This window comes from Balaenoptera ricei, chromosome 11 (genome assembly GCF_028023285.1).
Source record: "Balaenoptera ricei isolate mBalRic1 chromosome 11, mBalRic1.hap2, whole genome shotgun sequence".
Classification (NCBI taxonomy): domain Eukaryota; kingdom Metazoa; phylum Chordata; class Mammalia; order Artiodactyla; family Balaenopteridae; genus Balaenoptera; species Balaenoptera ricei.
In genome coordinates, this window is record NC_082649.1 from 65732120 (window position 1) to 65759911 (window position 27792).

General features: G+C 58.6%; 1 protein-coding gene across 3 annotated transcripts; it reads right to left on the minus strand.

Moving 5' to 3' along the window:
• Positions 1–2660: 2660 nt before the first annotated feature.
• On the minus strand, positions 2661–26969 carry ALS2CL (ALS2 C-terminal like). Of its 3 annotated transcripts, none has more exons than XR_009505832.1 (29): positions 26638–26969; positions 25419–25656; positions 25034–25125; positions 24079–24200; positions 20836–20961; positions 19869–20089; positions 19472–19537; positions 18857–19022; positions 18227–18358; positions 17396–17515; positions 15898–15956; positions 15688–15754; positions 15046–15242; positions 13901–13966; positions 13370–13468; positions 13118–13279; positions 12270–12381; positions 11071–11148; positions 10104–10234; positions 8718–8891; positions 8464–8560; positions 8141–8298; positions 7493–7561; positions 6401–6574; positions 5129–5171; positions 4238–4299; positions 3981–4144; positions 3588–3684; positions 2661–3169 (listed from the first exon to the last, which is right to left on the minus strand). XR_009505832.1 is itself a non-coding variant. In XM_059939435.1 (29 exons), exons 4-29 carry the CDS (start codon positions 24163–24165, stop codon positions 3110–3112), a joined length of 2973 nt encoding a protein of 990 aa, XP_059795418.1. In that variant the 5' UTR covers positions 24166–24200; positions 25034–25125; positions 25419–25656; positions 26638–26964; the 3' UTR covers positions 2661–3109. The 3 variants fall into 3 exon arrangements, 2 of the variants coding, with proteins under 2 accessions (XP_059795418.1, XP_059795419.1); XM_059939435.1 differs by having other exon boundaries at positions 3981–4130; positions 26638–26964; XM_059939436.1 differs by lacking the exon at positions 3981–4144.
• Positions 26970–27792: the final 823 nt, after the last annotated feature.

Here is a 27792-nt window from a genome sequence, read left to right on the forward strand (position 1 = left end):
ACCTCAACTCCTTCCAGCCTTCTCTGGGGCTGCAGTGGGCAAGGGGCTGCCCAGACTGTGCACTAGCTCCCAGCACCCTCAGGGGTGGTCTGAATAAACAGAGACTTGGTCAGAACTCGGATCCGGTTCCCCCTTCTCTCGGCCAAGCAAGTACAGTGAGCTGTGTGCCTGGTGAACTGGGGGGAAGCAGGCACCCACCAGTCACACACCAGTAACGTGATGAGGCCGGGGAAGGGGCCCTGGAGAAGGGCTGGGGAGCGGGGAGACTCCTGCCCTGGGACACGGGGCTTCATGAGAGCTGGGCCTGCGAGGATGGAGCAGCCTGCGACCCAGTGGGACTGGAGGAGGACATTTCTGGGGGACAGAACAAGGAGGGGCAGGAGCTGGAGAGCAGGAGGTGGCAGCTGATAGGTTTGACTGCTGAAGGGAAGTAAAGGGTGGGGGGGAAGTAGGGGTTGAGAGGTTGCATGAGAGACTGCATGCAGGACCAGGGCTGCAGTGGGGGAGAAAAGTGGGGGGTTGGGGCGTGTGACTCAGACACATCTGCTCACTGAGAGGCCATTTAATAACTCTCAGGTGTCTCTGTCTTTCTCAGCCCCAAGTCCAGGCCCTTGAGGGCAGGGCCAGTGTAGCTTTTTGTAGCCTGTCAGAATGCAGTCAGTGAAAAGCATCTCCCTTGGCCTCTCTCCTCTCAGGCCCTGGTGATCATGAAGTCCTGATTGAGATTGATTGTGAAGAATTTTACCACTTCCTCACGATCACTGCTGAAAGCAGAATCCTCATCCTGAAGAAGAGATGGGGACCAGAAGGACGGAGGACAGAGGCTGCTTTTGACGTCAGCTGGATCACCCGAGGCGCGAGAGTTCCTGGTTCCCAACCAGACTCACAGAGTGGACACCAGTGCTCTCACTGCAGCGAAGGGGCTCCTGCAGCAGCCGGGGGAGGCCATCACTGGAGCGGGGACTCGCCTGCCCGCAGGTGGCCATCTCCATCAGCCTCCCCAGGCACCCACACGGCAGGTGGTTACCTGGCTCCAGGTGTCTCTTCTGTAAATGAAGAACTGACCTCAGTTGTCAATTCACTCACTGTCTAATTCGAAGGCCCCTGCTGGCTCTATGGCTGTGCTGAAAGGGTCTGACACAGCAGCCCGAGCTGCCCTGGGAATCTCCTGAAACCCTGTCCAGGGGCCCCAATTCAGGAGGTGTTAGGGAGGCCCAGCAAGAGGATGGGTGAAAGGTCCTGGTGAATCTGCACTGCGGTGAGCGTGCACTGATCCTGATGGAGCCGGGGAGTGTGCGGTGCTCTCTGGAGTGAGGCTGCAGCATCGCACCAACTCAGGGCTGCCCTTGGGCAAGGCTGTTGTCACTTGTTAAGGGACAAGAACTACCTGACAACTCCTGGAGAGTTGCCATAGTCCTGGGTGAGGTGCATGCCCACGGCATCCTGGATATCCTTACCCTTCCTCAGTTCAACCCTCTTCCAGGGACTCTGCGGGGACACCACAGGAGTGTCTGGCAAAACCAGAGCCCAGGACCTTTCTCCATTCAAGCTGCCACATTTGGCGGAACAAGCCAGGGAAAGCTCACCCCCGCTCCTTCCTCTGGAGGCGGCAGTGCATGGAGGCAGCTGAGTCTCTCCACTCAATGCCCCACAGTATCTCTGAGGGTCCTTGGATCGCCCCCTGCTAAATCCTTGGGGATTCGGCCTTGGGCCCAGGCTTTCTTGGAGCCTCCCTCAGGGTTCTTTTTATGGAAGGCACACCCAGAGCCAAGATGTGTGACCCAATTTGCTGACAGTCCAAGGCATGGGCCCGGCAGCTGGGGCCAGCTTGTCCTCCAGGGCTACGCCCCTGCATAAACCCACCCTCTCCCCATGTTTTGCCCTTGGACCACTTCAGAACACAGTCACCCTGCCTACTGTCACACATCTCCTGTTAGGGCAGGGGGAGCCCCTGCAGGCCACCTGGCCCAAACTCCTCCATGTGGGGAGGAGAAACTGAGGCCCGGCAGGCATGAAGCTGCCCCGAGACCCAGTTCTGTGTTTCTTGGTTCCACACTAGAACCACTATTTAAATAAACTCCTCCCCTCCCAAAGGCTAAGGAGCTCCCAATGCCTCCCTCCCCAACTCCTGTTGGGGTCCTGAGCCAGAGGTGCTTATCGGTCAGGGCATAGGCCAACCTCATGCCTCCGTTGTCCCTCCTGCACGCAGGCCCACAGAGGTCATAGGTGTGTAATTCCCTTGGCACCTGCTGGCAGTGAGGCAAGCAAGGTGAGTTTCCTCCCCTGCCCCCAGCCTGCTCCAGCACGGCCATGATATGCGGACTGTAGTTCAGAGACCTCCAAGCCCACACTCTCAATTGCATACCCAGCAAGGGGAAGGGCCTTGCCAGAGGCCACCCAGCAGGTCAGGGTGGAGCTGGAGCTGTTCCTGCCTTGCAGCCCTGAGAGGCCAGCTCTGCCCTGGGGCAGTCGGGAAGAAGGCAGGTCCACAGGAGACAACTCATGGGAAAAAAGCCCAATAAACGGAGCCATCACTAGCAGCTTGGAGCCTCTGACCAGGAGAGGAGAAATGGAATGACACAACCCAAGACACAAGAACTTCAGTTACAGCCCAACAGACCAAAGTCAGACTTACGGAAGGATGCCAGAAGTCAGCAAGATGGATGGAAGGCCCTTTACAGACCATGTAGTCCACCATTTTACAGATGGCAACACTGAAGCCCAGAGAGGCTCAATAACTTGGAGGCAAGGATGAGGCAAGGAGAAGCCAGGGGCTCCTTGTCCCCAGTCCATGAGCTGCTGCAGGTCAAAAAGGTCATCCGAGGCTGGCCTAGAGAGTGGCAGGGGGCAGGGGAGGGGAAACCACCAGCTCTGGGGCCACACCCATCGCCCTCACCCTCCTCCCAGTCAGGACAGCAGCAGCATCTCCCTGCGAGAAATTAAACGCTCATCTCCTCCAAGAGCCACCTCCAGGGCTCATCCTGCCTTCTGTCCTGTGGGCCACAAGGGCCAGACTGGGCCACGCTCACTCCACGGGAATTCCACGGTGGCCCCTCTCAGCTCTGCGGTTTGTCCAGGAGAAGCTGAGCTACCACGGTTCCCTGGAGTTCTAGCGGCTGGGCAAGCGATGCAGCCTCATGTCCTCCTTCTGGATGTGCTCGTAACAGGACTGGCGGGAGAGAGGCGAGGCTGAAGCCAGCTGGCCTGCCTGCTTCAGCCACATGCACAGGCTCTAGGGCCTGACACTGGGGTGCACCCACCTCCCGGGCCTGGACCACTGTGTCTCCAACTCAGCCCTCAGCCACAGTCTGCAAGGAAATGGGCCCTTCCCTCTCCTGTTGTGCTCAGGGGTGAAGCCGGGAACACACTCAGTCCTGGGGATCCGAGGGCCGGGATGCACTGTGCCCACCTCCCCCCACCCAGCCCTTTTAACAAGGGCAAGAGCAGTGGCTCTGTGAGGACCCTTCCCATGGAGACACACAGAAGCTGTGAATTTGAGCTCATCCCCGTGATGGTGTCTGGGGTGAAAGGGGTCTGCCCCAGTGGCCAGGGCATTTCTGCCTGGGCCCGCCGCCTCTGTCCCTCACCTCCAGGGCCGTGAGCAGGAAGTCATACAGGCCTCCTGTGTGGATAGGGGCCATCATATCACGGATCAGGTGGATCTCGGCTCCCAGGTGCTGGATTCTGGAGAACCACCGCCACCACAACGAGAGGGAAAAGGGGACCTATCAGGGACAGGCACCGAGCGGCCGGGAAGGAGCTCTGGCCTGGGTGGCTGGACACCTGGGGTGTGGTCCCTGCTCTGAGTTTGGCACCCACAGGACCCTGGGTGGGCCTCTCTGGGCCTCAGCTTCCCCATGTGTACCAAGAAAGGCTGTGTCCATAAACCCCCATGTTCAAAGACTTTGGAGTATGTCTTGGTTGGGGGTGGGCAGGGTGGGAAGGGAAGCTCCGGCAGCCCACCCCCAGCTGGGGCTCACTGGGCACGCGACACCACGTAGATGAGCAGCGACAGCAGGTCGTCCATGGGCAGTTTGTGCTCCTGGCCGAGCACCCGCGACACAGTGGCCTCAATTTCCCCATATGTCCTCTCCAGCACCTCCAGCTTCTCCCGGGGGTCCACCGTGGTGCTGCATCAGGGTAGCTGGCTCCAGATCAAGGCCCTCAGGTTCAGTCCCAACCAGGGGCCCCAACACTCCTGCCACCCACGCCCACCCTCCCCGGGCTGTGGACTCACATCATCTTCTGCAGACATTCCGTGGCTGACAGGAAGCACTTGTCTCTGACCAGGGAGTATCTCTGCGTGGTTGGGGGAGTGGGTTAGATGAGGCCGCAGCCCCCCAGTTCTGTCACCTCCTCTTTCCCAGGGTCAGGGCTGGCCCCCGAGCCCCTCACCACCCACCCCTTCCCCATCACTGGCTTCACAACAGCTCTGCCCAGAGGGTTGAGTGACCCAGGGCAAGTCACAGATCCACTGTAAGCCTCAGTTTACTCAACTGTAAAGTGGGGTAAATGGACTCCAGGAGGCTGGGAGGATCAAAATGGAAAAAGAAGATAAACATCATAACAGCCAATGGTCACTGGGTGCCACCCAGTTCTATGTCAATGGCTCTTGAGTCCTAGGGCTTGCTGAAACACCAACTCCAAGTTCACTCCCTGAGTCTCTGACTCAGTAGGTCTGGGATGGGTCCAAGAATCTGCTTTTCTAACAGGCTCCCAGACGATGCTGATGTTGCCAATCCAGCAAACACAATTTGAGAACCAATGCCCCTTGTGTTCTGGCCCACATCTCCCGACAACAATCACATGAGGTAGTACTAGTACTGCATCAGGGACTACTTCTACAGATGGGAAAACTGAGGCACGGAGATCAAGTATCTCACCCAAGGTCGTACAGCCAGTAAAAGGGTGGAACCTATGCTTGAACCTGGTCACTGTGGCTGTACACTCACCCACATGGGAAATCAGAACAGTGCAGAAAGCCTGCCATCTCCTCCTTCACCCGCTTCTGCAGCTTCTGACCAGTGACCATGAGGCAGAGAGCTGCTCGGAAGCCGGGGCAAACCTGGGGGCCCAGCTCAGGATCAGGCCTCCCTCTCCTGGGCAGGTAATGGGCCCACACTCTCACCTGATTGGTCGTCAGCGTGAGGTCCTTGAGGGGCCACAGGTGCCTGAAATTAAAGCAAGATGGGAAGCTTTGCCAGGACCAGGGTGCGGGGTCTGAGGTCAGAGGGCAAATTCCCTGCATCTCCATGTCCCCCAGGAGGGCTGAGCAGGGGAAAGGGGCAGGGGATGCACAATGGCATCTGGGAACGCTTGTGTGAAGCCCAGGCAAGAGGAGGGCAGGAGGGATTCCCTGAGGGGCAGCCCTCCATGCAGCCCCAAAACACGAGTGGGACTGGGACACAATGAGGAGACAGACGGGCAGTGCTGCAGGCCAGGGGACCCTCCTGGGCAAAGTCCTGGGGGTCAGGCCAGAGAGCTCAGTGGTGCAAACTGCTCCAGGGGTTCAGTGAGCTGGCCCAGGCTGGTGGGAAGTAGGGATGCCACACAAGGCAAGTAGAGCCAATGGAGCAGGGAGGCCAGCATGGAGGAGGCGGCACTGAGGCAGCAGGAGGGGTGGGGAGGACGGACACTTGCAAAGCCATGGACAACCAGGTCTCTGGGCTGGTGCCTGGTCAGATACAGGAAACATTCACCACATCGGAAGGGGAAACAAGGTTTTTTGGCAGGAGGGGGAATGGGAAGCGCCATCACCTTGAGACAAAGGGGACCAGGTGTGGGAGGAGAGAGTGTGTTCATGCCCTCAACACTGGTAGTATCAATGGATCAAAGGGGCATGGAGGAGAAAGAATATTTTGATGACTGAGGGGAGAAGGGAGGCCCTGACCTACTTCTGGAACAGTCCTCGGTTTCCCCTTGAGGATCTCCCCTCTCCCACTCTCAGTCCAAGAGCTGGGAGCAGGCGACCTTGCCCCAGCCCCAGTGGTAGATATTGAGGCCAGCCTGGCCAATCTGGGCCGCAGCCAGCATTCAGGGGCACATTCAAGACCCCAGCCAAGCCAGGGAGGAACTTCAGAGGCTCTGCTGGAGCTGTTGGGAAGGAGACACCAGCTCCCTGTGGGGCCTGAGCTGGGAGAATATAAACCTCGAGTGGCTGGTGCCATATTTGTCACCATACGGGGGAGCCAGAGACAGCCCAACAGAGAAAGAGAGAAGTTGCTTCCTTTATCAGGCAGCCGACCACCCAGATCCAGCCACACCTGAATCCAGCCACACCTTAGAACTTCATGGGTACACAAGCCAATTAACCTCCCCGCTTTTTTGCTGAAGACAATTTGGGTTTGTACCCTCTGCTACACAATAACTCTGGCAAACGTGGCGTGGTAGGGAGGCTTACTTCTGTACGTCCAGGAACTCAAGCAGCTTGGTGTCGGGGAAGAGGCTAAGGTTGGCAATGCCCTGGCTGTAGAGGCTGTCCTCCCTCTCATGAAGAAGCAGGTAGAGCGTGAAGAGCTCCGAGTAGAAGCTGGGCAGGACAAGGGGTAGCACCAACCTGTGCACATGCAGTTCCCTGAGTGAGAGCCACCAGGACAGGTCAGGGTCAGCAGGGTGGGCGTGGGGATCTATTTGAGCTGCCCCTCAAAGAGCCCACAGAACTCCTCGTCCCACCACAGTGTTCCTGCCTCCAGCCTCCTCCATCCCGGAGAAAACCCTTCCCAGCCTGTTCTCAGTCATTTCACAACCAATTGTCATCTGTGACTACCTCACGCTCTCAGTTGACTTTGAGAACCAATATGGCAGCTGAGGCAGAATTTTGATCCCCATTTGATTGAAAGCAAAACCAGGGCCCTGATAGATGAGTGACCTGCAGCAAAGCTCTCAGCAGCCATTCCAAGCTAGTCCAGTTCTGCCTCCTAGTTTTCTGTGCTTCCTAGGACTCAGGGGGAAGTTCTCCCTAATGTCTAACCCCATTTCCCATGCCTCCTGCAATGCAGTAACAGAAAGACCTCTCTGATCAGGATCTCTGGGCCTGGAATCTGAAGGCAAATTGTAAGGTTTGGTCTCGGGGGACTGGGGAGACAGATTTAGTGACCCACTTAATTCCTGCTCTGTGTGACCTCAGGCTCAGCCCCTGCCAGGCCTCAGTTTCCACATCTGTGCACAGGGAGAAGGAGGTGCCTGAGGCAGCTGCTCACCCGCCATACACCCAAGAGATGAGGGTGGGATAACATGTTTAGAACAAAGATGCATTTGATGCACTGTGGCAGTGCCCCTCCCCAGGTTGCTCAAGGAAGAGAGGTCATGGATCATTCTGATTCTTGAATGGTCAATGAACAATATTTGGTCAACAGCATGAACCCCTAACATTTCCCAAGAAATACCCTTTTCCCCCGAGGGAGGGCCCAGGAGCAAAGGTATAAGGACTCCCAGGACCCGAGCTTGGCTGCACCAGGGCAGAGAACCCCACAGACCTAATGGGGGCAGTCACCTTGTCTCTGCATCTTCATCTTCCTCTGGGGCTTGGCCCTTGCACTGTAAGGCAACCTGCAGCAGACCCCTGCAAACCAAAAGGAGGGGTGGCGTGGCTGCCATCTCCCACAGGATGGGAGTCACCAAAGGCCAGGCAGGTGGGCTCCGCCCCCATGGAGCCTGAGGCCTGCAGAGCCCAGCGGCCCAAACCCCAGCAGTGAGGTTGGGAGTACGGGATGTCCGCCTGAGTGTCCTGGAACCCTACGACAGAACTAACTGCAGCATCTAAGGTTTCAGTTTATAGTGTTTGAAGAGGTCACAGCTCAGCCGGGACAGGACAGGAGATGGTGTCTGAGCCCAGGTCAGGCTCAGCTTGCAGTGGGGTTAGAGTTCTCCTGGGGTCAGGGCTAGCCCAGGGCCTGGCTGGGGCTTGGACTCTGGCTGCAGTCAGGCCTTGCTATCACCTCCCCACCCTCTAACCCCTATGCTCACCAGCTGCATATTAACCAACCCACCCTGTTTCTCTCTCGATCCAGGCCCAAGGCAAAGGCACCCTTCCTACCCAGGGTACCAGGCAGAGCTGATGCTTGGAAAGGGCAGAGCTCCCCCCACCCCCCCGCCCTGGGGTCACAGGGCAGTGGTTGTCCCCATGTGCCACCAAGCTCACCTGTAGGCGGCCCAGAGTTCCTGGGCGTGCTGCTTCACCTCCTCCTGCGCCAGCCCCTGCAGGTGCTTGTTGGCCCCAATGCCTGAGTATGTGGCCTGGAAGGTCAGCATCAGAGTCCGGAGCAGCTTTCCCAGGGGATGCAGAGAGTTGTTCAGGGCCTGGGCAGGTGCAAAGGCAACAAAGAGATACTCAGCACCGTGGGCTGGAGCACAGCATGCCCACGCAAGACCCCACTTCTTAGATGGGAGCACCGAGGCCCTCTCAGCAAGGGCCCACAGGCAGGCCTGTCCCCTCTGGTCAGCACCCTCCCCTGGAGCCCTTACCTTCCTGAGGCACTGCTGCAGGGCCTCGGGCGCCCGGTGCTGCAGCAGCTCCTCCAGGATGTCCTCCATTCTGCCTGCGTGGTCCTCGGGGTGGGTCCTGGGGCACCACACACACACACACGTCTCTCACCCACGCCCAGGCCTGCCCTCTCTGGGAAGCCTTCCTCCCCTGGCCCACTCAGAGCCCCACTGACCCCAACACTGAGCTCTGGATGCCCTATGGGTGCACACGCCCATGCATGCCTGGGCCTCACCTCTCGCAGCACAGGTACTCCTGGGACTTGCGCAGCTCCCTTGAGCTCTGCACGTGGAAGCCCAGCAGGGCCTCCCGCAGGTCTCCAGGGCAGCCAGCTTGAACAAAGTCCTGGAAGGGGCCATAGACGCCCTGCCAGCGGTTCTCCACGGGGAAGACGCCCAGGCCCAGCTGCCTGCGATGGAGGCAGTGGGAGACATGGATAGGGATGGAGCCATGCTGGGCAGGACCCTGTCCAGCCCTTGGAGAGGTGGGGATATCCAGCCTGGCCCAGAGTCAGGGCCCAGAGTCAGGGCCCAGGTTGGGTGGATGGAGTGGGGGATGCAGAGCGGCCTGACCTCCAAGGCCCCAGGAGGAGAAACGGGAGGCAGAGAAGGGTCAGAGAGAATCTACTCCGTGGTAGAGAAAAGAGACAGGGGCACACAGAGCACTGGAAAAGAAACAGAAAGATCTGGAGAGCTGAAGGCCAAGTCCAGAGAGTGGGGTCTCGGCCTAGAGAGACCAGGGCCCAAATCCCAGGATTCCCCCGCCACGGGACCCCGCTCTCCCTCCTACCACACCTGGGTCCTTCCTGAGCTTGATCCTGTCTCAGCCAATAGGCCTAGGGGTCTGGCCGTGTGTGTGTCTGGTGCAGTGTCTAATGGAGCACTGCTCTCCCATGTCACGCTCACAGATTTTCCTATACCTGCACCCAACCTGGGCTCACACCCCTAGGGTTTGCCATCCACTTTTAGCTCCTGCTGTCAGGGAAAAGAAACATGCAGGGACAATGTGTCAAGTAATCAACATGTGAAATGCTGGCTGGCACCATTAGAACCACCACCCATACCTCAACAGACATAGTAAGAGTCACCACCTGAACAAGGAAGTTTTCCAAGGAAGAACTCTGTCCCCATAGGGAAGAAGTCCATCCCCTTCTCAAATACCCCATGATAGGGACAGTGATTCCACTTAGTAAGTTTCCTTCTTTACCCTGGCTGCCAGGGAACTCAGAGCCAGGCTAATGCTTGATTATAAGGCTTATCTGCACCTCCCTTTCTTGTAAGCTCAACTCACACTTTAATTTTCTATCTTATTCTTGTTTGTTTTGTTTCATAAACTGTCTTGTACCCTTCCTACAAAAAAAGCAGGGTCTAAGCAAAGCCTACACATAGTATTTTTCTCCAGTTTTGTGGCATGTGGAGTTACCGTCACATAGCCCTTAATTCCAAGAGTCTCTGACAAGGGTTATGTGACCTGAGCTCTCTGAACTCTCCAAAGAGCTAAGAGGAGGTACAGAAAAGCCGTTCTAATGAGACCTGAGTCTTTAGGGTAGAAACACAGACACACACAGACACACCCCCCAGAAAGGCTTCAGAATACACAGGCCAGACGGTCAGTCTCTCACCTCTTGCGGGTACTGCCTGGATCTGGAGGGAGGGCAGCTGTGTCCAGCACACCCTGGGTATGCAGTCCTCTCCCTGCCCCACTGCCAAAAGAGCCCTCCAGGGTGAAGCCATTAGGGAAGGTGACCTTGCCCTGGAAGCCGGGAGACAGATGCAGGGATGTCTGTCCAGCTGCCCTTCCATCCCATCATGACAGGCCTCATGCCTGTCCATCCTGGGTCACAGAGGCTAGAAACTGATGGATGGCCTTCCCACCAACCATTCAATCTGCCCCACCCCAAGGGGCTCATAATCCTCCAGCCCTGCAGGAGCCCCTGACTGTGCCCACCACCAAGGGGCTCATCTCTGAGGCAGGAAACGGCGAGGGAGACAGAGAAGGGACTCACGGGTCAGAGTGGGGAGGACCACCACTGGGTCCAGAAGTAGGCAGAGGCCTAGGGAGGACATGAGGTATCACCAGCCTTGAGGAGGGGCAATTCCTTGCTGCATGGGACTGTCCCATTCACAGCATTCCTAGTCTCCATCCATTAGATGCCATAGTACCCTCCAGTCAAACAGCCCCCACATTTCCAAAGGCCCCAGCAGGGATACAACTGCCTTCTGCGAGGTCAGCTCAGGCAGAAACATACTGAAGGACAACGCCTCCAGGGGCACCTGTCCAAGGCACTGATGGTGGTGGTGGAGGGGGTGGATCCCTATCTTGGGGGCCAGGAGGGGACACAGCCAGGAGACCACCAGCACCCTCTGCACCCAAGGCAAGCCTACCTATCCCCTGTTGACTCACACCCGATCAAATCACACCTCCGCAGCAGGGAATGGTCGCTGCACCCACCCCCTAGATGTAGTGGAAATGGGAGAGGCCCTCCCTTACCTGCTCCACCTACCCTCAGCCCTGGATCCAAGCAGGGAGATTATAGACCCCAGCCAAGGTCTCAGCAGGGAGTGGAGTAGGGTCTCAGTGGCTCTCACCTTCCCCACGAGGGTCAGGTCCCTGGTGAAGGTGCCCTCATACAAGGAGTCGTCTTCAGAGAGAAGGATCCCTGGGCCCTAGGGAAGGAAGCGGGGAGGGTAGGAGCAGTGGGTTAGGAAGGGCCAGAAGACTGGCGGTGGGGAGGGGAGGTGGGCAGTGACCCATGGGCAGAAGGGTCCTGAGCCTTGCCATACCTCCCAGGACTGTGCCTAGGTGGGATGCCAGCCCCTGGCCTGCTGAGCACTGAGCACAAGGCCCATGGACCTCGACCCTGGGTTACCCTGACCGACACCCTGGGACCTGGCTCCTCCCCTCCAGCAGCCTCTCTCAAGAAGCCTCCTGGGGGACCCTTCCTTCCCACCTACAGCTCAGGAAGTACTGGGCTTTTCCTGAACCATCCCCACTTCCCTGTCACTGACCCCGGGGACAGCGGAGCTGATCAGGCTCCTGTGCTGCATCAGCTGCCAGGAAGCTCAGAACCAAATGGGATACAATTCGTGTTCTACTTATTCCTGAATCTATTTTATGTGCCTATTCTTACCTTTTCTTCCTCCTTCAATCCTTTCCAGGACAAAGTATAGATAAACAAACAAGCCACAATATCAATAACAGCCATCAGGCCAGAGCTTCACTATGTGCCAAGCACCTGGCAGGGTGTGGGTGAGGCAGAAGGTGAGGGCTATGCCCGGGCGCGGGAGACCTAGGCTTGAGCTTCAGTTCTGATACTCAACAGGACGCGACATTGGGCAGGTTCTCTGACCTCTCCAAGCCTCATGTTTGTCACTTTTACACTGGGGACAATAACATGACCCCAGGGCTACTGGGAGGATCCCACGAGATCATGTTGGGAGGCTTAGCCCAGAGCTAGACACCCAGTTAGGGGTCTATAAACATGGGTAGTAGAAGCTGCTGGCATCCTCATTACTGTGCACTTCATTGTTGCTATTTTACTGAGTCATTATGATAAGTAGTTCACCTGAGCTGCTGATGGGAAAACTGAGGCTGGGAGGGGAAGGGACTTGGCCAAGGCCAGGGTAGGTGGGTGGCAGAACTGGATTCCTGCCCAGGTTCTGGCTCCCTCCAGCACGTCGGAACCCCGCTTCCTGCCCCATCCACCCCTGACCAGTCTCAGTTCAGCTTTGGAGCCCCCAGAGCAGGGAAAGGGTAGCTCAGGACGCACGTGGGTCACTGCACTCACCACCATCTTGTCTGCCTGGAAGGTCCCCTGGTAGCAGACACCTGCCTGGGTGACCATGACCCCTGGGCCATGGCGTTGGTCAGCCTGCCACATGCCAATATAGCGCTCACCCCTGGGGGAGGAAAGAGTAGGGCCAGAGTTGGATCAGAATTGTTCCCATGTACCTTCTGTGTGTTCTGCTGGCATGGGACCGGGGTGGGGGGCAGGGGTCAGATAAGGAGCAATGACATGGCCTGAATCCACTCAAGTCAGACATAGGGCAGGTGAGGTCAGGACCTGCAAGAGGAATGAGGGTGGAGGAGGAAGGGAGCCTGCCTGGGGGAGGGCATCCTGGCAGGCTTCCCGGGAGAGGTGGCAGGAAGGACAGATGGAGTAAGGGTGCCATTTAACATATGCAAAGCCATTGAGGTAGTAGTGTACGATAGATACGTGGGGACGTTCAGCGGTCTAGAAGGCTGGGGGGTACACAGGTGGCATGGCAGGCATGAGGTCAGAGGAGCAGGCAAGGCCTCAAATGTCAGGCCAAGGACACTGGGCTCTGTCTCAGCCCAGAGAGCCTGGAAGGGCTGTGATCCTTTGATAGGACCAGATCAGGGGGTCAGAAACTCCTCTCTGAAAGCGCAGGGAGGGGCCAGAGTGGGGGGGGCTCCTGCAGTCAAGGTCAGGGTCCCTCATCCTGAGCCTCAGCAACAACCGAGGGAGTGGAAAGAAAGTGAGGGGCTTCAGAGAGACTCTGGGGGACAGATAGAATGGACCCAGTGATGACAGGGAACCCGTGCCCTGAGGCATTTGGTCTGTGAGGGCCCTCTCTGCCCCTCAATCCTGTTGCAGGGCTGCAGAGCACTCACCTGTCGCCGTCCTCCTCGATGCCATAGCCACTCCTCTGGCCCCTCTCCCAGTGGCCCGTGTACCTGCAGGGCTGAGGGGTCTGCGGGGTGCTCTCAAGGACCCCAAATCCATGCCGCAGGCCTTCCTGAAAGTAGCCCTTGTACACCTCGCTGGTGCTGTACCTGGGGAGGGTCACCAATGGCTGGCCCTGCCTCCCAGAGGACGAGCCTGTCCCACGAGCCTGTCCTGCCATCAGGCCAAGGGTCACTTACTCACAGATGCCATAGCCGCACATGCTGCCTTCCCGCCAGTGGCACTTGTAACAGTCAAACTTATCCTCGGAGGCCTGGGGCACCAGGCGGATGCCAAAGCTGTCAGTGTGGGTGGGCAGGGAGGGAAGTCAGCACTGGGGCCACAGCCCTGGCCCAAGACACCTGTCACACCCTCTCCATGCCCAGGAGTGTCCCTGCTCTTCCAAGGGGGCTTCTCAGACAATGGGGAGAATCTGAGAGGTGCTGAGCCCCATCTTGCTCCCAAGAGCCCCTCAGGACACCCCATCTCCACCCCAACCCCCATGCACCCTGGGAGGGCCTTCTGGCCCTGGACCACTCCCTCCATGACCTGCCCCCCTCCTCAGGCCTAGTTTCCCCTTTAGGACAATGAGTGGAGCTGGGCCACGTGGCCTCCAAGTTTCTGCTTGAGGTTTGGGAATTTAGGATGGGGCCAGGCTGGTGACAGTGGAGAGGGGTGGAAACCACTCCCTGCCTGCCCACCACACAGTCCCATGTCAGCCCCAGCCTTACCCGTGCTCCAGGCCCTGGCAGAAATCCCCCACATGATTCCGCCCGTCTGGCCACTTCAGGGTTCCCCTGGAACACAGTCGAGGTCCACGGGCATCAGGTCCATGGGCACCAGACCCACCAGACCTTCAACACACACAAGACCCCCAGCCAGCCTCCACCGCAGACTCTCTCCAAGGCCTCGATCCCCCTTGGACTGGACTCTCTGCCCCAACTCAGCCTTCTTCTCCAAGCTTTATGACCCCACATGGGCTCTCAGCCCTTCTCTACTCCTGGCACAATGGCCCCAGCAGCCTCACAGAGTGCGCTCCACACCCAGCAGGGAGAGCTCTGGAAGCATCTAGGTTGCCTTTTTCCCTTGACCAACAGGAAGCTCAGAGCTAACCTTCAAGCTCAAGCCAAATGCTAGTCAGTGGGGTTTCTACCATCCTTGTCTCCTCTTCTGACACAGCACTGCTTTTTCTGTGTTTTTGTTCATAAGCTTCCTCAAGCCCTTTCTGGAAGCAGGCAGGGTATCAGAAATGAGTGGAATGCTTGCAAGCGTAACCTTGGCGAGTCCTTTCTGCTTTCTGGGCCTTGGTTTCGCCAGCTGTAGCACAAGTTGGGGCCATGTTCTTCAAAAGTCTATCTGACTGTGGGGACGTGTCGACCCGCAACTGAGGCCAGGCTCACCCTAGAACCTGCCCTGAGGCCTGGGGAAAGTCATGCCAGTCTCTGGGCCTCAGCTTCTGCACCTATAAAGGGGGTGATGACACTCCCCCAGAGCATTCCTGTAAGGACTGAGGAAGACAGAATGTCTGCAAAACATTTCTACCATCACCAGACAATGCTATGTAGACACGAAAGTTTTCTTCCACCCGCCTGAGAACAGAATGGTAACCGTGGGCCCTGCAGGTCGGCTTCCTGATGTCTCCCCCACGCTCGGTAGCCTCACTGCCATCAAGACTGTATCTGGCACAAACCTACAATGGGCCAGGTCCTGTCCAAGAGGACTTAAGAGAGACTCTGGGGGACAAACAGAATTCACCACAGGGGGTAACAGCCTTTGGTTCATGCCCCGAGGCAATTAGGCCCATATGGGTCCTGTCTGCCCCTCAGACTCCCAGGAGGATCCCTGCCTGGCTTGGCCCAGAGCCTCGGTCACTCACTTGCCATGGGGCCTGCCCCAGTACCACTCGCCCTCATAGGTGGCCTGGTTGAAGTGGCCCTCCGCACGGAAGGTGTATGCTCCACAGCGGCAGGTGGGGGGTTCAGAAGGCTCCAGGCCCGCCCCCAGCACCGGGAAGTCCTTCTTCCCACGCAAGGTCTGGCACACAGCCTGGGTAACCTTCCACTGCCAGGCCACCTGCGGGGGGACAGGGAAACATAGGACAGGCCACTGCTGCTGGAGGCAGCCCCTCTAGGAAGCCTCCTGGGGCAGCATCAGGTATCACCCTACCCACACCCCACTCTTATCACTTGCGGGGACCTCCAATGGCTCCCGCGCTGCTCCCTGGGGCCTAATCCAGACCTGAGATAATTGTTTGCAGCTTCGGGCCTGCCCAGAGAAGCCAAACAGAACCTTCGAACAGGCCCCAATTCTGGCTTCACAGAGAAAAACACCTGTTCTCTTCGGCATTCTGATGCCTGAGCCCAGGCTGACCCCTGACTCACTCTGACCATGACTCCAGAGGCTTGACATTCCCAATGAGCCTCCAGGGTTGTATACCTGTGCCCTCCCCTTACCCTCCTGTCACCTTCCCTCACTCCCCTGACCCCACTCCCCGAATTCACAGTCCGCCCACACTCACCCGGCCCTGCGGGTCCTTGGAGCAAAAGGAGAACTCTTCCTCAGGCGTGAGGAGGTGAAACATGCACCTAGACAGATGGAGCTGATGAGTAGGCCCCAGCTCTGTCCAGGAGGGTGCTGAGGGAGGGCCCAAGTCAGAGCCCTGGGGTGGGCAGGTTACATGGGGTAGAGGGAGGGAAGGCCTGGGGTGTCATTGGATGGGGGTGCTCACCCGTCCTGCCCAGGTTCCACCCACACCAGCTTCAGATCAAAGGTGTAGACACTGTGGCCCTGGAAGAAGATGGGGCACAGGTGGGCAAGATGCTCACCTATCCTCTGGTCTGGCCTTGCTCCCAAGCAGCAGCTCGCTGGCACATCGCTGGGTGTCCCCAGCACGCTCAGTGCGGCACGCCCAGCACTGAGTCCCACACCACCCCTGCCCGTTCCCCATCTCCAGGGCAGCTCCTCCACCTCCCTTCCCACCCGAGGGCCTGGCCAGAAACCCAGGATCAGCCTCCTGCACTCCCGACATTCTGCTCCATCAGGGCCACCGGAGTGGTCTTCTGGAAATGCGTGGATCTTGTTAGCCCCTGCTGGAAACCTCTCTAAGGTCCCTACGGCTGAGCCTGACACCTGAGACCACACAGACCACTCCCCTCCACTGCCCGGGCCTCCTCCGTTTGCCACAAACTCTCCTCAGCCTGAACCTTTGCGTGTGCTGTTCCTTCTACTTGGAATGTCATCCCTGCTCTGAGAGCCAGACCAAACCTCCCTTCCTCTGGAAGATTTTGCGGAGTGACCTTACACCTGGCAACAGACACAGGTGGAAGCGGTACCAGGCCCAGGCCTGAAGGGGAGGAGGAGTGTGCCAGACATGGGCCAGGACAAGAGAGGGTCCAGCACAGACAACAGGACGTGCCAAGGTCCAGAGATGGGAAAGGGCTCAGCACTTTTTAGTGACAGTATCTCTTCAGTGTACCTGGAGCACAGAGGGTGAAATCGGGAGTGGAGGGAAACTCAAACTGAATCAAAACCCCAAAACCAGGCTTCAGGAGACACAAGTTTGGATGGGCAAGGAGCATCCCTTCTAGGCCTCAGCCTCCCTATCTGCAGGGGAGTTCCAGGCTGACACTCTAGGGGGATAGAGAAGACAGTGCTCTGGCTATCACAAGGGCAATACAAGTTCAGGGGGAACTAGGCACAGCCAAGGTTATGGGCCACATAACAAATCCCAAACCCTAGTACTGGCTCCCTCCTGACTTCTGTAATGCCGAGAGCCCGGGCACTGCTGCTACATGGAACTCTTCTCTAGAAGCCTTGCATGTGCCCTGAATGGTTCATGCAGCCCTCCTCAGCCACTATGGGCCACCTATGACCATTGTCTGAGGTTCCTCTCCTATGGGAGGAAGAGAACTAGGAGTTGTCTGCCATCTGCTGAAGGACAAACTGACAACTGTCCCATTTTACAGATAAGGAAACTGAGGTGAAGACATTTAACAGGGATGCCAGCTGTGGAGAGTTGAGACTGGAAGAGCCCTTCTCCATAGCCCACACTCCTTCAGGGATGGCTCCACCTGCTGCCCCCACCCTAGCACTCTGCCTTTCTGTCCCCATCACCTCCCCAGGCCCAAGTTCTCGCTCCCAGCCACATGTCTCTTTCCTACTCCTTTTTTCAACCAGCTCCCAGACCCCCACTGTGACCCCAAGACCTCTGGCCAGCCCCACCCTACCTGTAGCAGGACAAGGGCATCATCAAAGAGCAGCACACGCTCTGCCCTCAGTGGGGTGACCGTCACAGGTATGTCCTGGCTGTCTTGCAAGAGTCGGTGAGCGGGGGTACAGAGCACATCCTGGCGAGGCGAGGAGGGAGGTGCAAGGCTCAGGGACCTCTGTCCTGGATGCTGCCGGCCACTCCACTGCCCGCCTCTGCCCCAGGCACCTCCCCCCAACACTCTGAGCATCTCCTGGAGGCTCCCAGGTCAGTGATGGGCACTGGGGCTCCAAGGTGGGGGGGGGGGGGTTCATTCCTGGCTATACCCAGCAGGACAGCACAACTTCTCTTGAAGCCTTATTTTGTCCTCCTCCACCCCATCTCAGGCCACGGCCCCAGCCAAGCCTCCATCAACTCTCACCCAGGGTTCTACAATCCCTGCCTCTCTCTGGCAATTTTTGTCCCCTTCACTTGTCCTCCTAATTCTCTGCACTGGGCCCCAAGCCTGTCACGCCCTGTCAGAGCACAGGGGAGTTTCCTTCCTGCAGGGGCAATACAGGCAGTGACTCGGGGGTGCAATCATTCAGTGACATCCCAGGAGAGAGGGTCGGTTCTGCTGACCACTCTTCCCCAGAGCCAGAAGCTCACATCCCAGCCCAGGAGGTGCTCAGCAAATGGGTGAGGATGGCTGGACAGGGGAACGTCACGGACACCTGCTTTAGCCACTGCCCCCCACCCAGGTGGGGAAGCTGAGGCATGGAGAATGCAGCAGCAGGCAGCTCAAGCTACCCAACGGGCCCCTGCCGGACGGCAACCCCTTCCCTCACTGCCCCTCAGGCCTCAAACTCACCCTCAGCCGGCTGCTCAGAGTGTGCCAGAGGGCCTGTGTGGCCATGGCCTGGTCCAGCTCCTGCCTCATGAAGGACTGCAAGTTCCCAAAGACTGTGGCTGCGTGCACCAACAGCTCCCGGGCGGGGTGACGCTGTAGGGGGACAGAGCAGCCGGGGCGGGGTATTATCAGAATCCTCTCACACCCTGTGATGACTGCCCCAGCCCTGGCCTGGCCCCAGCTGGCCAGGAGGGCTGGGTCTAAGTCTAAGCTTTCCCTTTTCTCCCTGCCGGCCCCTCCTCTGGTAGTAGGAGGACGCTTCCAGGGGATTTAGGACCATTCGATGACTCCCCCAGCTGGGGCTGGGCCATGTGTCCTCACACCCAGTACATGATTCTACATCTGTTCTCCGGGTCTCTGCTGGCTCCACCAGGGCAGGGCCATGTACCTCAGATACCCCAGGGCAAGGACATGTCCCTTCAAACCCCCCAGAACAAGACCATGTCCCCAAGGCGTGGCCAGGTCCTTCTCAAACCAGGGTTCCTGAGTAGGCAGGTTCCCTGAGCCAGAGGCCCGTTTCTCCCATCCCTCAGCTTCCCCACGGGAGACAGGCCTGATAACCAGCAACTCCCCGTCACCCCTGCTACCTACCTCCCCAACACTGTCCCCGAGGCTCAGCAGGAGGAGCACGTACTGCTGCACATGATGGGTGAGTGGCTGGCGGAGGGCCTGGACCAGCGCTGTGCCCACCGAGCCCTCTGAGTTCATGCCCGACAGGAGCTGCCGCAGCGCCTTCCGTTGGCCCTGCCAGTACTCTCTGAGTGGAGGGAGGGCCACACACCCCTTCACTCTCCCCTCCTCCGTTCCCGCACCTGCCACCATTGCCCCCTTGCCCTGGCTAATCCCCCAGATCCCAGGACCAGTCCCAGACCCCAAACCTCTCTCCCATCAGAAAAACAGTGGCTGAGTGACCCTCTTGGAGATTTGGTAGCAGTATCTCAGAGATTAAAGCCCACCCTGAGTAGCAATTAGGAATGCTTCCCTGCCCCTGGGTCACCCCTGCTAGTTGGTATATGGATTCTGCTCACAGCCTCACTAGGCTTCCCTCCCTCTCTTCAGTGTGGATCAGCGTGTAATTGCTAGAGCCAGGATTGCTCAGGATGAGTCCCGGGCCGTGACACTCACTGCTCTGGGGACGTGGCTTCCCCAAGCCCTCCCTCCCAGACACCACCAACTCAGAGGCCCACTGCAGCACTCCGTGCTCACCTCCTCCTCTTTACTGCCTTCTGAAAGGCCTGCACTGCCACGCAGCTTGTGTAGGACTCGAGGTACCTGTAGGCAGCACAGGGGACACCCAGCAAGCCCAACCCTCAGCTCCAGACCCAAGCCCCTGCCCTTTTGGTGTCCCCAGATCCCACCCACTGAGTGGCTGCAGCCCTGAGGGCCTGGCTCTGGGCACTGGTGACCTTGAGTCTTAACTGACCCAACTAGACAATTCTAACTCAAAGTCTCTTTTCCCTGGGAGGCCACCAGGCTCAGATCTGGGGTGCATGAGCCTGCCACCAGGCTAACACCCAAACCCAGGGCTGAACCCAAACCTTTGCCGAAGCCCTGACCCAGGTGAGTCCCAGTGCCAGCCCCAGCCCCGCCTCGGCTATCTTACTCCAGGTGGACCTGCAGGACACGGTCAGCGCTGTGCAGCAGCAGCAGGGATTCCAGACTGATGGAGTCCGGGTGGCGCAGCCTCTTCTGCAATGAGTGCAGGCTTTCCTCCGTCACCTCCCACAGCTGCTGGGAGCTCCTGTGCAGCTGCTGCAGGAGCTGTAGGCACTCTCTGCCCCAGGGATCTGAGGGCTCTGGAGTTGGGGCAGGAGCACAAGCACACTGTGAGGGGAACAGGGCCGCTCCACCTTCCAGGGAGCACGCAGAGGCCCTGGGTGGTCACCCGACGGGCAGCAGCACCCCTGGCCCTGGAGCTGCAGCTAGGGTCCCACATCCCTGGGGTCCTTGGGACAGAACTGGAAGCCCCTGTGCCCCCTTGAGCTCAGCAAGGGATGGGCAGGCTACAGCAGTGGGCAGCACGCTTGTGGATTCAACAGGGGCACGTGTGCACCTCCTCACTAAACAGGGACAGCACTGATGACCTAGGGCCACCAAGTACAAGAATTCCCCCTGAGTTTCAGAGCTTCCTCAGGTCCAGAATGTGGAGTCCATAGGGTTCTGTAGTCTCCTGCCATTCACAGATGCACCAACAGAGCCCCCAAGAGGAAGGCACCTGCCCAAGGTCATTTCGCAAACCGGGCATCCTGCCTTCCAGTCATGCCCTGGGTGAAAGCAAGATGAGAATTCAGGCAGAGAATCCAGGCCTGTGCCCTGGGAGAGATGGAACATCGCCTCCGTTCACAGCAGGTCTGGGCTAGAATGAGGTTCACAGCCTGGTTCCCTGGGGTCCCTTTGAGAAGGAAGCAGCCAGCAACTGGGGGTGAGGGCCCTGGACCCATCCGAAGACACCCACACCAAATGTCACCGCTCCCATCTGCAGCTGAGAAAGCTGTAGTCAGAAGGTCCAACAAGGGAGGACTCCTGTCCCTAGGACGGTTCCTGCATCCCCCACCCTCCCCTCAACTCACCGGCCTCCAGAAGGGGCTGGAGGACACAGCTGTTGATGCGTGCGAGTGTGGCTGAGAAGACCTCCTCCAGCCGCAGCAGGGCTGCCTCCTCAGGGCTGCACATGGCCAGGGTGCCAGACTCAGGGCCTGAGAACCAAGCACAGATTAGAGCGAATAGCAGCCATGGGAGCAGGGTGCCCTCTCAGGCCATATGCCCAAAAGCAAGGCCCATGACCACCCTACCTCAGAACTGAGCAAGGAGCCCAGGTCACCCCGAAGGGGAGTTTCTGAACTGGCCAGTGACCCCTGCTCATGCTCCACTTGGGCCCAGCTGAGGGGAGCCCGAAGGAGTGGGAGAGAGGGCTCAGAACTGCCAAGGGAAGCATCTGTTTTTTACCCAAAAGGCAGATGCTCCTTAAGCCCTCTGGCCTGCTCATTCCTCTGCTCAAACACCCACCATGGCTCCCAAGGGCTCAGAGTAACAGCTAGTAGTGCTCCGACCTAGCCCTCTCTCCACTGACTCTCTGGAAACAAGGACATACTCTCGGAGGAGCACAGCCTTTATCTCAAGGCCATGGCTCAGGACCCCCTGTCACCCAATAGGGCTATGTAGGAGAGGTCTGGGGGAAGTGGGAAATTTCCTGCTGGAGCCATGAAGGATGGGCAAGAAATAAAGAGGCAGAGAGGAGGACAAGGCATGCAGGTGGGGGAACCATGAGAGCAAAGGCTCATGGGCATGAAGGCCCAGGCTCTGCAGGTGGCCCACCAAGAGCTGCCTAAGTGGCTAACAGAGGAGCCATGGAGGGCCTCAGAGTGGGGGAGTGATGGGATTCAAAGTCAGACTTGGGGACACGGACTTGGTGACAGTTGCAGAGGAGATGATTCCAAGCCATGAGAGGGTGAGGTGAGTGTGGGCAGGAGCCAGACCCTTCATGCCCCCCTGCAACCTGCAGGACAGGTTCTACTCCAGACATGGGGGCCATGGGGGTGGGCAGGTCTTTGGACCTCCTGCCCTGGACAGCGGGACCCTCCAAGAAAGCAGGATCACCTGAGAACGCAGCCTCCTGACTGGAGGGAGGGGGAGCAAGGGGCCTGGGTTCAAATCCACCCCCATAGCCAGGTTGCATCCTCCAATCAGACACAGCCCTCTCCTACCAGACCTGGCAAAGGAGGTCATCTGCCCAGATTACGTGACTGTACATCTCAGGGTTGAGAATTAGAGTCTTTTAACCCCAGACCCTCAGACTCAGCCTCTCTCCGACTCTGACACTCTGAGGCTCTGAGTTGGTTGATCTGGGTGGGGCTGTAGACATAATATGAGGCGATACAGACAGACCCAAAGGACCAAATGGGAAGGGGTCTCATCCCTCCCCACCCAACCCCAAAGACACCAAAGGGCATTCCAGGCCCCTGCCAGAGCCTACAATTCCCAGGGAATTGGCTCTGGGGCAGAGTGAGATGAGTGCCTCAGAACTCTGGCCAAGGGCCCAGGCCCAGGCATTCCTGCCCCACCTTTCCTGCTGTTGTTGCTTCAGGAGGGCGAGGCCTTGGGAGGGAGAAGCAGGAAGGAGAAATGGCTGGACACCCAACTGCAGGCTTCTCTTTCTGCTGGCCCCCTGCAGCAGCCCCAGCCCCCTGTGGAGGACTGGGGGAGGGTTGCTCCAAGTCAGCTCAGACATACCAGGACAACACAGCCAAGGAGTCAGGGGTACAGCAAGTGCGGTCTGGGCCCATCTGACCCTCACCCATATCTCCAGAAACTGGTGGAATGGAAAGACCCTTTGGGAAGTGACCTTTCCACCCTCAGCTGGCAGTCTGTCGGGGTCTGAGCTGAGAGGTGAGGACACTAGCTAAAGGTGGAGGGGGGAGGGTGCAGCCAGGATGGGAGGTACAGACTAGGAACCAGATCAGGGTGAGCTGGGGACCTGCAGCAGATAACCCACTGTTGGGAGGCCTTGCACATCAGATCCCCGACACTTACCTGGGGCCCACCCCAACCAATGCCACACCCAGGGCGCTCCTCTCCCCCTTCGGCTTCCTCTCCTTGCCCCCATGGGGCTGGCAGAAGATCCCCTACCCTGGACCCATGGCTCACACCTCAGCAGCTCCCACAGGACCCCCTTCTGACCTCTGCCCAGCTATTCGGACCTGGCCATGCCCCAGCTTATCCAGAGCCCTGCTCTTCTCTGGGCTTCAATCACCTCCTCTGTGAAATGGAGGTCTGACTAAATCACAGCTTTTCAAACTATTTTAGGCCTCCCTAGAAAGGATAAACCGGTGGAGGGGAGCTCCTCTGGGTATGGGGACCTGCTCTTCAGTCTCCCTTATCTCTCAGTGCAGCCTGGGGCCCCTGAGGATGAGTCTTACCGACACAAACTGGCAACACTACTCTGGGACCCTTCCAGGTCTGTGGCCCCAAAAGGATCTCTAACCCTAGGAAACCGAGTCACACTGCCCAGAGGAAAGGCCAGAGGTTAAGCATGGCTGGTGAGACGGTGGGTGGGGAGAAGACTGCAGTTGAGGCTAGACATCTGGTCTGGTGGTCCCGAGAGCCTCTGCTCCCAGGCTAGGGAGTTCTGGGGCTTCATCCCGAAGGCAACGAGGAGAGTGTGAGGGCAGGGGCCAGGCCAGGCATGAGTGTGCCTGAGTGTGTACACTGGCGAGGGAGGAGGAAGAGGTGCTGAACCTAACACCTCAGGGACCCGGCAGGAGTCTCCCCTTTCAAACCCCAGTCCCACCTCCAACCCACTCCTCTCTGGTTAAGGGCATGGCCTCCTTACCCTCTCACTCCATCCAGCTCTAAGGTTCCTTAGTAGTAGACTGCACATGATGTACATATGGGGAAACTGAGGCCCAGAAAGCAATGGAAGGGCCCAGAGGCACTAACTGTAGAGCATGTACAGGGCTCAGACCCAGGCCTCTGGCTCCCAGTCCCACCAAGCTCACCTGAAAGGCTGGGCGACTCACCTTAGGGCACACAGCAAGTACCTAGGCTTCCCAGGCAGCCTTCAGGTTCACCACGGGGCGGGGTGAAGACAGACTGGCTAGTCTTGGCGTGTCCAGGTGAGTCAGCTGCCAGTCCCCGTGGCAATCTAACCAGCAACCAGACCTGCTCTCTCTCTCTCTCTCTCTCTCTCTCTCTCTCTCTCTCTCTCTCTCTCTCTCGCATTCTTGGCCTCTGTCCGTGCTGGGTCCCTCTCTCCCTTGCCTCCTCCAAGGCCTGGCCCCTCAGGTCCCTGGGCCACACCCTGTCATGGTACTCACTCTGTTATTTCCTGGTCTGGACAGGCAAGGAAGTGCTGCTTGCTGTGGAGGCTTTTTCCTGGGCTGCCTTGTAATCCCCTTGATCATCCAGCAAACTCAGGGGTAGGCAGAGGAGGGAGGAGCTGCCCAAGGGAGGAGGCGCGGAACTGTCACAGCTGACGGGTCCCAGCCTCCACCTGGGCCCCTCCCCCCACCCTCCCCCCGCACCCCTCCTCTGCCCTTCCGTGGCTCCAGGCTTCTTGTCCTAGACCCCACCCCCCACCTTCCCAATCTCTCTGGTCGCTTTTTTCACAGCTTTCCTTCCTCTTCCTGGCCAGGCACATGCAGTCACTGGAATTTCCCAAACATGGGATCCAGTTCCCACCACCAGGCATTTGCCCATGCCGTTCTCACTGCAAGCAACACTAGCTGGCGTCACCTCCTCCTGGCAGTCTCTCAGGCTGGGTGAGGCCCCGTGGGGTCGCCCCACAGCCCAGGCCAAGCCCCTGGGCACTGCCCACGTGTTTGTCTGCCCTCGTGTCAGGCACGGGCCCAGGGAGGCTGTCCCGTGGTGACAGGGTGACCAAGGGGCAGGGAGGACGAAGCTGAACCCCGCTGGGAGGGAGGGGCCTTCGGACAAACTCGGACGGCCCGGGTGTGAGCGCTGCCGGGGACCGAGGAGTCGTGGAGGGCCGGCGCGCGGCGGCCCGAGGGGGCGCGGAGACTAAAGTCCCACCTGGAGCGAGGAGGGGCGGGGAGCAGCAGGGCTCTACCCCAGACGCGCGATCTCCAACCATCCCTTACCTGTGCGGCGCGGAGGCGCACGCCGGGAAAACCGCCGCGGTTGCTCTCCCGCGGACGCCCGCCCCACGTCGGCCCCGCCCCCGAAGGCCCCGCCCCCGAAGGCCACTCCACCCCAACCCCGCGTCCCCGCTTCGCCTCCCGGTACCGCTCCGAGTCGAGGGCGGGGGCCTGCCTGGAAGGAGGCGGGGTTTGGCGTCCATTCTCCCCCGCGCACTAGGGCTCTCCTGCGGTCTTAGTCTGCTGTCTTCCGGGGTCTGAAGTTTCCTGGGACGCAGTGGGGAGTGGGAGAAGGAGGAGAGGAGGTGGGAGCTTGACCCGCCCCCCGCTCCCCCCAACACACACACGCACACGCTCTTGCTCACGCCCAGGAGAGCCGGGGTGTGTCTAGGAAGCAGTCTTGGTTTCCTCGTCCCGGCGGGGTCTTTTACAATCCCCCTCCCCTCCCCCCCGCCCCCATTCTGACTCCCTGCGGGCCTAGGTGCAGCCCGGTGACCTTCCTCCGCCCGCACCAGTCACAGGGGCCGGCACAAGAGGAGCACCAGGTGGGTTCATGAAACCTGTGGCCGAGAGTAGGGTAAACCGAGGCTGCCCCCGGTGGGCAGGGCGTCCGTGGCCAGCGGCCACTCCTGAGTAACCTTGGGAAAGTCCCCTGCCCGCACTCCTGAGTCTCAGCATGGTCCGGTAGAGCGTGAAGCCAGCGGTTGTCTGCGCGCCAGGGCCTGCGACCTTGGAAAAGGTGGTGGGAAGCCTTGTTCCAGCGGACGTCCCGGCAGGGGGAGGGCGCACGGTTCAAGCCTGTAACAAAGGAGTCTGCTGTCTGCCTCCGGTTCTCCATTCACTTACCGAGGCACGCGGATTCCAGGGAATGACCCACGTCACTGCCCCTTTCACAGCTGACAACACTGAGGCCGAGAGGCCCCATCCAGAGACAGGCAGTGGAAATGCAGAAAGGATGGCCCACCAATGCTCTACTCAAGTCTGAGCTGGTGGGAGGCATGCCCCGTCCTGCCAGGCTGAAGAGAGATCCCCAGTGGAGTGGAGTACATGGCGGGTTGCAAGCGCTCCTTCACAGATGAGCAGGGTCTTGGCGGGTTTGTGAGTGGCCTGGCACATTGCGGTGGGCAGGCAAGAGGTCTCTGGGGCTTGGGAGGAAGGGCCAAGGGCTGAAGAGTGGCCATAGCCACATGTGGAGACAGCAAGGTGATCCAGGAGCATATGGTCCCACCACTTGGCAACAAACAGGGCAGGCAGGCCAGGCCCTGAGCAGGAGGGATCTAATCTTGTGCTGGGTGTCTCTGGGCCAGCCCTTCCCCCTCTCTGGGCCTCAGTTTCCTTATCTGTACCTGTAGCTGAGGGAAGGCAGTGCTGCCTAGGCTCAAGCAGGAAGAGAAGCGCCTTGTTGACTTCCTCCCCAGAGCCTAGATTTCCTGTTCAGCCACATCTAGGGGAATTGGAAGGCTGGGGGCTGGTCTTCCCTCACTCATTCCCCACTCACTGGGTAGCGTCACAGCCATTGCCAAGCCCAGTTTTACACCTGATAAATGGGGCAAGACCTGCCCAGCCTCTCTCCCAGCGTTGTTGGTAATTTGTAGTGCCCGGTAGTGCCCAAAAGACAGCCTCCACTTGGTCCACCTGCCCTTGTCCCCCTGCAGTACAGCCCAGGGCCCTTACCCAACCCCACCACAGATGTGCACACACCCACCTGCACCTCTCCTACACCCCCTGCACACATACATGACTCCACAGTCACGGGAATGTGGTGGTGTGTACACTTACCTGTGTCACACGGACGCATCTGCTATTGACCCACTGGCAGGGCCTCCATATCGCATAACTTGGGTGGCAGCTCTGTACATGTGCACATGTGTGCAGACTCACACACTGCTCCATGGAACGCGCACTGAGAGACCCAGGCATGCAGAGAGGCCAGTGCAGAGTGCGTGTGTATTCCCACGTACTCGAGCGCCCTGGGACATAAACGCATGCCGATGAACACACAGGTCTCACCCAGGCCCAGCTCAGCCCCAGAGCTATTCTGGGCCAGGCCCGAGGCCAACAAGGTCAGAGACTGCCAGCTCCCAACAGGCCCCAGCCACTGTGTCACAGGCCTAGGCCACCCAGCCCCCACCCCCAGCCCAGGCTGAGTCCAAGATCCACTGGATCTCAGCCTGGCTCTGTGACTAGGCGGATCCTTGCTCCCTACCCCCTGCTTCCCCAGAGCTGAACCTTGAGCTCTGAGGTTTCAGGCTCCAGAAGAGAATGTCCACAGGGTCCCCTGGCCCCTGCCAAATGACTCTGCCCACAGCTTCCAACCCAGAGGCCCTGGAGGCTGGACTGGATCCCTACAGGAAACCCATAGGAGCTAAAAATAATACACAAGGGACAAACAGGATTCTGCAGGCCAGCATTCATGCCACGATGCATGGAGGGAACACTATCTTCCAGGGAAGCCAGGCTGGAGAGCGTGGGGGTCCAGAGCTCTGCCACCCCAGACCTGATGGGCCCAACAGGGAGTGGGGTGCAGGAATATATGGGGACCCTCATAAGAAGTAGAAACAGTACTGGACAGTGAGCAGAGCTATGGGTTAGGAGCTGAAAACTGAGTTTGAGGCCCCAGTTCCTGAGTGACCTTAGGTAGGACACAACCCCTCTCTGGGCCTCGATTCTTTGCAAGTAAACAGGGGGGAGGAATAAAAAGGTGGAGTGAAGTAAGTCAGAAAGAGAAAAACAAATACAGTATGCTAACACATGTATATGGAATCTAACAACAACAAAAAAAAGGTCATGAAGAACCTAGTGGCAAGATGGGAATAAAGACACAAACCTACTAGAGAATGGACTTGAGGATATGGGGAGGGGGAAGGGTAAGATGTGACAAAGAGAGAGAGTGGCATGGAAATATATACACTACCAAACGTAAAATAGATAGCT